General features: G+C 35.2%; 1 protein-coding gene across 1 annotated transcript; it reads right to left on the bottom strand.

Moving 5' to 3' along the window:
- Positions 1-9,011: 9,011 nt before the first annotated feature.
- LOC133202396 (methyltransferase-like protein 27) lies at positions 9,012-12,816 on the bottom strand. The gene is made up of 5 exons (XM_061338214.1): positions 12,607-12,816; positions 12,124-12,252; positions 11,738-11,873; positions 10,700-10,792; positions 9,012-9,399 (listed from the first exon to the last, which is right to left on the bottom strand). Exons 1-5 carry the CDS (start codon positions 12,760-12,762, stop codon positions 9,215-9,217), a joined length of 699 nt encoding a protein of 232 aa, XP_061194198.1. The 5' UTR covers positions 12,763-12,816; the 3' UTR covers positions 9,012-9,214.
- Between the last annotated feature and the right edge of the window lie 206 nt (positions 12,817-13,022).

Below are 13,022 nucleotides of genomic sequence, written 5' to 3'. Positions count from 1 at the left end.
CTACACCATGTTCTAGGCATGATAGAGAATAACAAATTTCAAATTTACATAATATCACCTATTCCTTTATTACTACGGGGTTTAAAATTCCGAAAATCAAATATTATAAGATTTTGTTATTACACCTGAATTCAACTACACGTGATCACGTGATCACATCAATCTCACTACATGACAGTTTAGCGAGATACACACAGGAAACTGACTACCTATGATTAAAAGTCTTTTGTTCAGCGGTAATTTATATAATTGTTGGGTGAAAGGTATTTTATACTTTAACCCCCTACCAAACTTTCAGATTTTTTGTTTAAGAATCTGTGAAATGTGACCTCTTCTCAGACGCACACATGATTCTCACTACGTGACTGAGTAGTGGAATACATACATGAATCCAAGGACTTTCAAGTATTTCGGACTTTATTACAATTTCTCTTCAAAAAAACAAAGTTTATGCTAAGTGGTTCCGTCGTATTAACCAACAAACGGGATTCTAATACCATGGCGTATAGTGATGGGAAAATACAGTACATGAAACCAGATACACTGGGGAAAAAAGCCCCAACACCACTCCTACATGCACATACATTCTAAAAAAATCATGCTGTTTTTGTTTTATTTTTTCTCCTTCTTTGCCAATATTATTTCTGGCTACCCCCTTTTAAAACGTCTCTTCCTGCATCCAAACCAGGTACTAGTGTATGCATTTATTATAGACACAGCAATAAAATAAAATCAAGAACTTCAGCTTGTGTTGAAAATATCATTTATTTGAAAGGAAGGGAATAAAGGCTCAACCAGGATATATGGATAAGTAGTACCGGTAAATATTTTCATACGCCAAAGGGCTGAAGAATTAATGTGCAAAGAATATGAGTAAATTTGGAGAAATTTTATGTACCGTAAGAATTTTTTGGTAAAATGGTGGACATGTAGACAGGTGGACAGGATGACAGGTGGACAGGATGACAAGTCGACGGGTTGACAGATTGTTTGGTTGACAGGTCGACGGGTTGACAGGTCGACGGGTTGACAGGTCGACAGGTAGACGAGTCGACTGGTTGACGGGTAGACGAATCGACAGGTTGACAGATCGACGGGATGACAGGTCGACAGGTTGTCTGGTCGACGGATTATAATCTCCAGTTGGTTTGAGCACTAACCCTAATCTCTCGGGTGGTTTGAGGACTTACCCTAAATCTCTCCTTTCGGTTCGAGGACTAACCCTAACCTTTCCGATGGACTCGTGGACTAACCCTAAACTCTCGGGAGATTTCGAGAAATAGCCCTTATCCATCAGGTGTGTTCGAGGATTAACCCTAAACTCGGGTAGGGTCGATCAATCGAGTGGTTTTGCAAGACTTAAGTAATGTCTTGTGTTTGTTCGCAGCAAGACAAAGCTTATTAGTTCGAGAAGAAGTTATGAGGGTAAAAAGAATACCGAGAGGTGGTCAACTTTCAACCTGTCAACTTTTGTTTTGAGCTATAAAGGAAACCGAACGGGTATCAACTGTTGACTTTTGTTTTAAGTGAAGATAGTATCCCAATTTGGTGTCAACTGTCGACCTGTCGACCTTTGTTGTAGCAAGATTTAGCAATATGATGTCGACCTGTCGACCTTTATTTTGAGGGATAAGAGTTTAGGTGTCAACTGTCGACCTTTGTGATGACGATACAGGTTAAGTGTCAAATTTTCAACCATTTAGGGAAAAACTCTTCTTGTGGAGTATTTTTTTTCTTGTGGACTATATGACGTAATAAGGCAAAACACTCACTTTTTTGTGTTATAAAAGGAATTATTTCTTTCCTTGATTTAAATTTGAAAGATGTTAGTTTTACGGATCTACTTTTCCGTATACCCTAGTTGAACCGGAATAAATAAAGAATAAACAAAACCTTATGAATAAAAAAATTGCATTTCACAAATTTAACGTCTTGGAAATCCACTTTCTGGGAAATATTCTATCTTTCATTACGTGTATGTAATACATGTAATTAATCAAAACATATGCAGTCGTAATATTTAGATTCTTTCTTAATACATGTGTTTGTCGTAAAGTTACGAGAGATCGTCTATAGTATGAAAATCCTTGATACGACAATTTTTATGAAACTTTGATGTTCTGATAGGGTCACTTGCTTCCTCATCCCTCGTACTTGGAATGAGTTTGCAATATGGACTATGCCCTCGCATTCATCACTCTCTCTGTCGCTCTCATGATCAATCAAACGCTTACCGGTGTGAAAAAAAGTTTTAAAAATTAATGATGTTAATGGTGTAACGAACAAGAAAAGAATGTATTTTCACTAAGGTTTCAGGTCTACACGAAAATTCATATTATATTCTCCTTCACTTGGTTTATGCTAATATGGCACATATAGAATTTTAAAAAAATCAATTGTTAAGGTTATGGCAGGTGCAATTCCTAATAAATAGTTCATAGTAGTAGTTAATTATATATAGTTAATCGGAATAATTAGTCATGCCCTTAAAACATGGTAAGGTTATAACGAGATTCTTTAATCGAAAAATGGCCTTAGTACATGGAATCTTGCACATGTAACAATGGAATGGAAAGAATTTGATTTTCGCATTATCCCTCCCTTTTTAAAAAATTCTTTTTTTTTTAAGGAAAGCATGGTTCGAATTCATATCTTCGACCACATACATGTACAATGTAAATATATTCTTATGTCAACTGGCTCATCACAGGCCCGTAGCAACGGTTTTAAAAGTGGGGGGGGGGGCTTTCACAAAAAATCTGACAAGCCAAAAAAAAAAAACTAATCAAAGGTGGGGGGGGGGGGCAACTTTCTTAAATTATCTGACAAGCCAAAATAAAAAAAAAGGTAATTTACCGTCCAAATCCGAGAATTTGCCATGCAGTGCTCGACCTTACAACTTCAAAAGGTGTTGGGGGGCACTATACTCAAAAAACAGTGGGAGGCGCCCCCCCCCCCCTCCGACCCCGCGTTCTACAGGCCTGCAACGGAATGGCAAATACAAACTTAAAAGGATAGGTGGATTTAAGAGTCCTGAAAAAGCCTTTAATTGAAGTTATGTAAAATGCTTATTTCTTTAATTTCCATAATGTAAATCACCGATGTCTTAAATGTGTATTCTTGCCACAGATATAAGTTCAAAATTTTAACAAGATATTGCAATGTTCCTCTTAGTAGAAGTGAACGGGGCTTAAAACATCATCTCCAAGAACAAAACAATTCTAATCCCAAGTAACACTCTGACAAACTGACACGCGGAATTGCTTTGGTATTGACATATAGTGTCAAAAGACAGTAGATCAATGATCTTATTTAAAAATAATGCTAAATTACCACCTGATATATGCACAATCACTGAGTAAGCACAAGAGAATAAAAATCAATTGTAAATAACAAGCCATTTTCTTACTTGCATTTGTTTAAATCTTCCCGAGGTTATTACATCTGAAGATCGAGTATTTTTAAATTGTGCTAAAACCTTTGAAACAAAAGTGGCTCTCACCTTAAAAAATACCAAACCTACATATATACCACTCTAAAAAGGAGGCATTCGTCTTCTACATGTACATATTAAGACATTCCTTCTGATAATATCGTTCTTTTTTTTTGACCCGCGATCTTAACTAGGCTAAACATTAATCTATTTTCTTTTCCTTTCCAGTAAGGTGATTATAGAGGGGAGGGGGTGTCTCACACTACAGCAAGCCTTTTGCGAGCTGGGGGGGGGGGGGTATGGCTCTAGAATGAGCCTTCCTCCTACAGCAGAACCTCCAAGGGGGAAGTATGGCTCTTTGGGGAAGCATGGCTCTAGGATGTGTATTTAGGGAAGGGGGGGGGGGGGGTCTCACTCTAATATACCGGGATTTTGCTTAAATATGAAAAGTCCTTTTTTTCTCGAAAACGAAGAAATCAGACTGCCTTGAATTTACTTTGAATTTTTAGTAAGTATCATAAAGGTACCAATATTTTCAACAAGTTATATAACATTCTTTCAAAATATATCAGGTGGTAATTTAGCATTATTTTTAAATAAGATCATTGATCTACTGTCTTTTGACACTATATGTCAATACCAAAGCAATTCCGCGTGTCAGATTGTCAGAGTGTTACTTGGGATTAGAATTGTTTTGTTCTTGGAGATGATGTTTTAAGCCCCGTTCACTTCTACTAAGAGGAACATTGCAATATCTTGTTAAAATTTTGAACTTATATCTGTGGCAAGAATACACATTTAAGACATCGGTGATTTACATTATGGAAATTAAAGAAATAAGCATTTTACATAACTTCAATTAAAGGCTTTTTCAGGACTCTTAAATCCACCTATCCTTTTAAGTTTGTATTTGCCATTCCGTTGCAGGCCTGTAGAACGCGGGGTCGGAGGGGGGGGGGGGGCCTCCCACTGTTTTTTGAGTATAGTGCCCCCCAACACCTTTTGAAGTTGTAAGGTCGAGCACTGCATGGCAAATTCTCGGATTTGGACGGTAAATTACCTTTTTCTTATTTTGGCTTGTCAGATAATTTAAGAAAGTTGCCCCCCCACCACCCCACTTTTGGTTAGTTTTTTTTTTTTTTTTTTGCTTGTCAGATTTTTTGTGAAAGCCCCCCCCCCCCCACTTTTAAAACCGTTGCTACGGGCCTGTGATGAGCCAGTTGACATAAGAATATATTTACATTGTACATGTATGTGGTCGAAGATATGAATTCGAACCATGCTTTCCTTAAAAAAAAAGAATTTTTTAAAAAGGGAGGGATAATGCGAAAATCAAATTCTTTCCATTCCATTGTTACATGTGCAAGATTCCATGTACTAAGGCCATTTTTCGATTAAAGAATCTCGTTATAACCTTACCATGTTTTAAGGGCATGACTAATTATTCCGATTAACTATATATAATTAACTACTACTATGAACTATTTATTAGGAATTGCACCTGCCATAACCTTAACAATTGATTTTTTTTTAAAATTCTGTATGTGCCATATTAGCATAAACCAAGTGAAGGAGAATATAATATGAATTTTCGTGTAGACCTGAAACCTTAGTGAAAATACATTCTTTTCTTGTTCGTTACACCATTAACATCATTAATTTTTAAAACTTTTTTTCACACCGGTAAGCGTTTGATTGATCATAAGAGCGACAGAGAGAGTGATGAATGCGAGGGCATAGTCCATATTGCAAACTCATTCCAAGTACGAGGGATGAGGAAGCAAGTGACCCTATCAGAACATCAAAGTTTCATAAAAATTGTCGTATCAAGAATTTTCATACTATAGACGATCTCTCGTAACTTTACGACAAACACATGTATTAAGAAAGAATCTAAATATTACGACTGCATATGTTTTGATTAATTACATGTATTACATACACGTAATGAAAGATAGAATATTTCCCAGAAAGTGGATTTCCAAGACGTTAAATTTGTGAAATGCAATTTTTTTATTCATAAGGTTTTGTTTACTCTTTATTTATTCCGGTTCAACTAGGGTATACGGAAAAGTAGATCCGTAAAACTAACATCTTTCAAATTTAAATCAAGGAAAGAAATAATTCCTTTTATAACACAAAAAAGTGAGTGTTTTGCCTTATTACGTCATATAGTCCACAAGAAAAAAAATACTCCACAAGAAGAGTTTTTCCCTAAATGGTTGAAAATTTGACACTTAACCTGTATCGTCATCACAAAGGTCGACAGTTGACACCTAAACTCTTATCCCTCAAAATAAAGGTCGACAGGTCGACATCATATTGCTAAATCTTATCTATCACAACAAAGGTCGACAGTTGACACCAAATTGGGACACTATCTTCACTTAAAACAAAAGTCAACAGTTGATACCCGTTCGGTTTCCTTTATAGCTCAAAACAAAAGTTGACAGGTTGAAAGTTGACCACCTCTCGGTATTCTTTTTACCCTCATAACTTCTTCTCGAACTAATAAGCTTTGTCTTGCTGCGAACAAACACAAGACATTACTTAAGTCTTGCAAAACCACTCGATTGATCGACCCTACCCGAGTTTAGGGTTAATCCTCGAACACACCTGATGGATAAGGGCTATTTCTCGAAATCTCCCGAGAGTTTAGGGTTAGTCCACGAGTCCATCGGAAAGGTTAGGGTTAGTCCTCGAACCCAAAGGAGAGATTTAGGGTAAGTCCTCAAACCACCCGAGAGATTAGGGTTAGTGCTCAAACCAACTGGAGATTATAATCCGTCGACCAGACAACCTGTCGACCTGTCATCCCGTCGACCTGTCAACCTGTCGATTCGTCTACCTGTCGACCTGTCAACCAGTCGACTCGTCTACCTGTCGACCTGTCAACCCGTCGACCTGTCAACCAAACAATCTGTCAACCCGTCGACTTGTCATCCTGTCCACCTGTCATCCTGTCCACCTGTCTACATGTCCACCATTTTACCAAAAAATTCTTACGGTACATAAAATTTCTCCAAATTTACTCATATTCTTTGTACGTTAATTCTTCAGCCCTTTGGCGTATGAAAATATTTACCGGTACTACTTATCCATATATCCTGGTTGAGCCTTTATTCCCTTCCTTTCAAATAAATGATATTTTTCAACACAAGCTGAAGTTCTTGATTTTATTTTATTGCTGTGTCTATAATAAATGCATACACTAGTACCTGGTTTGGATGCAGGAAGAGACGTTTTAAAAGGGGGTAGCCAGAAATAATATTGGCAAAGAAGGAGAAAAAATAAAACAAAAACAGCATGATTTTTTTAGAATGTATGTGCATGTAGGAGTGGTGTTGGGGCTTTTTTCCCCAGTGTATCTGGTTTCATGTACTGTATTTTCCCATCACTATACGCCATGGTATTAGAATCCCGTTTGTTGGTTAATACGACGGAACCACTTAGCATAAACTTTGTTTTTTTGAAGAGAAATTGTAATAAAGTCCGAAATACTTGAAAGTCCTTGGATTCATGTATGTATTCCACTACTCAGTCACGTAGTGAGAATCATGTGTGCGTCTGAGAAGAGGTCACATTTCACAGATTCTTAAACAAAAAATCTGAAAGTTTGGTAGGGGGTTAAAGTATAAAATACCTTTCACCCAACAATTATATAAATTACCGCTGAACAAAAGACTTTTAATCATAGGTAGTCAGTTTCCTGTGTGTATCTCGCTAAACTGTCATGTAGTGAGATTGATGTGATCACGTGATCACGTGTAGTTGAATTCAGGTGTAATAACAAAATCTTATAATATTTGATTTTCGGAATTTTAAACCCCGTAGTAATAAAGGAATAGGTGATATTATGTAAATTTGAAATTTGTTATTCTCTATCATGCCTAGAACATGGTGTAGTGTGTTGCAGGTGTTAAGTCATATGTAGTGAGTTTCAGGCGAATACGAGTAAGGGTGTGTGTATGTGTGTGAGTGGGAGGGAGGGTGTGTGTGTGTGAGAGAGAGAGAGGGAAAGAGAGAGTGTGTGTGTATGGGTGTTTGTGTGTGAGTGGGATAGAGAGAGGGAGAGAGAGATTGAGAGTGTGTGGGTGTGTGTGAGTGGGAGCGTGTGTGTGTGTGGGAGAGAGAGAGAGAGGGTGTGTGTGTGTGTGTGAGGGTGGGTGGGTGGGTGTGACAAATTAAAGAAATACCATAAACCAAACAAAAACCCCATTACAATCAGGGCTTGTGACAAATTCCAAAAAAAAAAAACCATATATAACGTATACATTCTGCTATACTACATATTCTCATATGTGATAAGAAGATCTTTCATCAGAGATAAGATACTACAAAATATTTCCAGAGAGGAAAGATGGTATGAGGGCATGATCAGCCAGATGACGATTTCCGATTCTAAGCATTTGGCAAACCTCGCTGATTCCGTCACCTTCATCATTCATTAGATGACGATTTCCGATTCTAAGGTCTTTGGGGGTCAGAATGCGCTTAAGTATAGCTATTGAATCTATTATAAGTTCGGATTATGTAACAGATGATCGCTTCGAAATTTAAAAAGAAAAATATCTAACTATCAATTTTCTGAAAGAATTCCTATCATATATCCTGGTTTCTTACTATAATTATTGCTATTCGATGTTCAGCAGTTTCGTTAGTTTAAAATCACTTCACGAATAACGTAATATATAGCTGACAGATGTTGATAAAAGTCACCATAATTATCTTCTATTGAACGTACCCTAGCAATTTGTACAGCCGTTGTTTTAATTCTTTGTTCACAAGACAGGCTAGTTTATCAGAAAAATCGTTTACCTAGTATCTAAGATTTTGCTTGCGTGATATCTTTTTATTAATAAAGATAATAAGGATCTACATGCAAGAAATTCAATGTTGACCAGCTGAATGTATTGATTTTCATGTAGAAAATTTAGAGAGCAGATTAGACTAAACAAAGACTAAACAAAGTTACTGCCTGTAATGTTCATATAATATTATAAACATATAGTATATAGAATAGTATATATAAAACAACTCTTAGCCGATATGGCAGTCTACCTGTCTGTAAATGACACACACACACACACAAAGGAATTGATGGCTATCATGTGCAAAACAGAAAATTAATTACTGTTCGTCACAATAGACCTCTAAGTGACCTCTGAATATCGCCGGGTATTGTTATCAATATACTGAAAATATAATAACCACCAACAGATCATACGTACATGCTTATTACAAGTATCGCTGTACTTTCTTGATGGTATGGAGATGTGTCAATTAAATACTCGAAGACTACTTCTGCGGTTTATAAGGTACAAAGAAAATATGCTATTGTTGTCATGGCAACTGAAATCGAGATCAGTTTATTACATTACAGCACAACATAATGTGGATATGACAAATACTCGTATTCAACCATATTTTTATTGATATAAACCTGTAAAATATATACCTCAGATACATTTTATACAATAACAAATATATTGTTACTGTTAACTCAGTTTTTTTTAAACTCAAACGACAAATAAGTAGTACATTTTACAAAAGAACTTACGACTATAAGACCAACAAATTTACCTGATAGTAAAATCCTATAAAATAAATGATTTTATTAAAAATTATATGCATACATATATCGTTCTTCATTCTTTTTAAATTCACGTAGAAAAGAAAGTAATATCCAAAAATAACAGTTTGATTTTAGTCATAAATTTTTATGTAAAACGGGACCACGTAATATACCTCCATACTTAAGAAATTTACAGTCTATAAGGTTTAGCATTTTTGAAACATAAAGATGACACCATTATTTTGGAAAGAGTAATTTGGTACAACTTTTCTCGCTAGTTTCCTCCATTTGCCTGAAGTCTCCAATTCTTTCATTAATGGTTCTAGTCTGTCTTTATAATCCTGTACATGTTCTAGATATTCTTCTCTCATTACAATGACAATGTAACCGCCTGAAAGTAAAAAACAAAAATGACAATCACAATGGAACCACCTGGAAATAAAAACAAAGATGACAGTCACAATATGTAACCACTTGGAAATATCATAAATCAAACGACGATGTCATCTCTTGGAATTGCCACAAACATTTTCAATCTCAAAATCACGTGTCAGGAAAAACAGCAACAAACAAACAGCACTATTTTTACAATTTAAACCGGAAAAAAAACATTATTAAAAAACTTTACGATAGAGCTCTTTGATTTGGTTATTACATGTACCGTATATACTCGCCTATAAGTCGGTTTTTTGGGAGTTAAACTTTGGTCCAAAACTCTTTATCCGACTTGTATGCGAGTTATAAAATGATTGGTATTATAATGGGTCAATCACTCTAGTTGAAGCTTAAAAAATACAACCGACTTATAGGCGGACCGACTTATAGGCGAGTATATACGGTAATAAAAAAGAGCAACTCAACAGATTCTAAACCAGCCAAAAAAACAAACAAACAAACAAACAAACAAACAAAAACAAAAACAAAAACAAAAAACAAAAAACACAAAAAAACCACAAAAAAAAAACAAAAACAAAACAAACAAACAGACAAACAAAAAAAAAGCATTTCACAAGGTTTTACTATAACTCAGAAAGAGCAACTCACAATGTTTACTGTTGTAAGCCAATGAGACAAATAGTCGTTTTCAAAGAGTTTATTTAACTGAGAATTGTGAGTCGTACAGTTAATCCTATAGGGGCATTTTTTGGAAGAGCGCCGTAGATCGTATTTTATAATGTAAAATAAATAATGCTCATTTACATATGAAATAGACAAATCAGATTCAAGTAAACAAGTTATTCAATAAATTTGTACAAAATCCTTGAATTTTATAAAATAAATTGTAATTGAAACATAAACTTTAATATTTTTAGCAATGTTCCTTTACTGTTTCCAAAGACATATTGTATGTCTCTGCTGTTTCCCAAGATAGATAAACTTCCTGGTAGTTTACATTGTCCTTAATCCGATTACCAGGTTTGTTTATTCTTACGGAAAATTCTTACACTTTCATATCCCATGTTTATTTTCTGATTAAAATAATTGTCACAAAAAAACTTTACACTATAAACCAGATTTCACCACTGAAAAACCATAAAGAAAAACTCATCAGGTTTTAATTTAAACCAGTAATAGTGAGTCAAAAGATTTTATTATTAACCAGCAACTCACCAATCGCAGAAATAATTGTATGTATGTAACAAACTTATGCCTCAATCGGACTTTGCTGTAAATCAGAAAGAACAACTTACCAGGTTTTACTATACGAATCATCTCATACAGAGCATTGCATGGAATGTGACCCTCTCCCATACCACCAGCAATCGCAGCGGCATCATAAGTATCTAGAATTTAAAAAAAAAGTTATTTTAAGGAAGCTCTAAGCACTGCTCACCGAAGAGTTCTAATTCCATGATACATTTATGCACTTAGAGTGATCTGCCCTTTGATGTAAAATTGAACAACTTGGAAATTTTCAGTAAATAAACCATTTGGAAATAGATTAAAATATTCTTAGCATTATATTAGATAAAGTAATTGAAAACGTTATTTGCAGGTAATTTCGTAATGTAAATAAACAAGGGTGATTTCTGTTCGCTATTATAGATAGTTTTCAGTAGGCCCAAATTAGCAAGAGTTATTTCCCGTTGGTCGCCATATTGGAGGTCAACATGCTCATATTCCTTCATTATTCAACCAACTATGACTTTTTATACTGGCCATTGTGGGGTAAGAAGCATTGTTTTTCTGAAAAATATACATTTGTTAAAGCCTCCTTTATTTCATAATTTTTATTCTATAAAGTTTTTTCCCCAAATATTTCTGCTACACCTTCTTAGATTTGGTAAGACAAAGAGGAAAGATTATCAGGTTGACCACCAAGATGACGGCCAAGGGAAATAACTCGGAGAAAAAATCTGTCATATGAAAACTATCTATCCTTCATTGTCTTTGAACATTTTTCCAGGAGAAATATGGCAGGTGCGGCACCCTATGTTGAAAATAAACTAGATAAACTCAATATGTATACACCTTTATATAATTTAATTTTTTCAAAGTCCAAAAAACCTTTTTTTTCATTTTAGTGTTTGGAGCTCAGGCACTTGTTTCGTATACGGGACAACCTGGTAAAAATAAGTAGGGGGTGCCCCGTATACGAAACAAGTGCCTGTGGTTTAGAGCTTCCTTAAGATAGATACTAATTAATTTTTTCCACCAAATTTAAGAATATTCAAAATAATCGTAAATATTCACATATACTTTTCATGATATGATATGAACACATGTACCTGTTTGAATATTCAGCATTTTCTCACTCATAAAATCACAGATGAGATTGGAATATACATTTCTTTTCCTGGACGCCTCAATCATTCCCTCTGAAGGGTCTAAGCCGTCGATTGAGCGAAACCCCCTGTCCCAGAGCTACAAAGCAAGGACGCACTGTACTAATTAAAGAACAATACTAGTACTCTTTATGCATATATTTAAACATCTTTTCTTACAAAGATAATTCTTATATAATGAGATGTCTTGCACTGAAATCTCGAATATGTTACTAAAAAAAAGTTCAGCACCTTCCCAATTCAAAGTTGTTAAAATTAATTTAAGACCATGCTTACTGTAGGAAGAATTAGTCAAGTTAATTATGGTTGAAAAAAAATCAAAGTGTAACCTCTTGTCCAAGAAATCCAGTTCCAGAAGCAATGTCTAAAATTCGAACACTTTCACGATGTTCCGAAATCAGGTCACAAAGAGTCTCAGCAGCAAGCTTTGGTCCACGATATCGGTCTGGTCCCAGGTCCTATACACAATAAAAGTCATACAGGTCATTCTGGTTTTATATATCATGTAAATTACGGTCTGAGATATGAGTGAGTTATTCTTCAAATTTAATTTTACAGTAGTAAAATGAAATACTCAAAATTTTATGTTGGTACTATTTTTTTCTGACAAAAGTCTAAAGGCAACAATTTTCCGAATATGATTTAATTAAGGGGTCAGAGGTCCTTCCTTAAAGTTTTTATTTACACTCCGCAAACATCTAAGATTTTTTTTATATACTAGTGTTGCATTACAATTTATGAAAAGTATTTTTCTTATAACAAAAATCTTGGAGAAAAAAGTTTCTAATGGCAGACTATTAACCACTAATTACCACGTCATATTTATTAGAATTCGCCCACTCTGTGTAGTAATCGGCCACTTCTTTCATCGTGATTCCCTCTCTGTGAGCCCCATAATTCTGGGCGTACGCAGCTACATCCCTCTGGTTGCCCTCCTGCTGGAATTTCTTTGCCTTTTCCGCCGCCATTATCTGTTCTAACACATCGTATATATCTTAGCAGAGCGTCTCAAAATGTCACTTAGATTATTGTAACTGAATCAATATGTTTGACACCATCCTTTCAATTATCACATTTCATTCAGACTTCGTCAACCTGCCATCTCTATACCGTACTCACCTTTTCGTATTTCCATACTAATTAATGATTTTTTCTTTACACATACACTTATTAATAAGACATATTGGTTATACAATAAATTCCAAAAAAGACTACTTTTGAGCCCTCT

The sequence above is a fragment of the Saccostrea echinata genome, unplaced genomic scaffold (genome assembly GCF_033153115.1).
Source record: "Saccostrea echinata isolate AGI-Se365-2 ecotype Australia unplaced genomic scaffold, CSIRO_AGI_Sech_v1 ptg000047l, whole genome shotgun sequence".
Lineage (NCBI taxonomy): Eukaryota > Metazoa > Mollusca > Bivalvia > Ostreida > Ostreidae > Saccostrea > Saccostrea echinata.
Note: the sequence above shows the minus strand (reverse complement) of the source record. Positions and strands in the feature narration are given on the sequence as shown.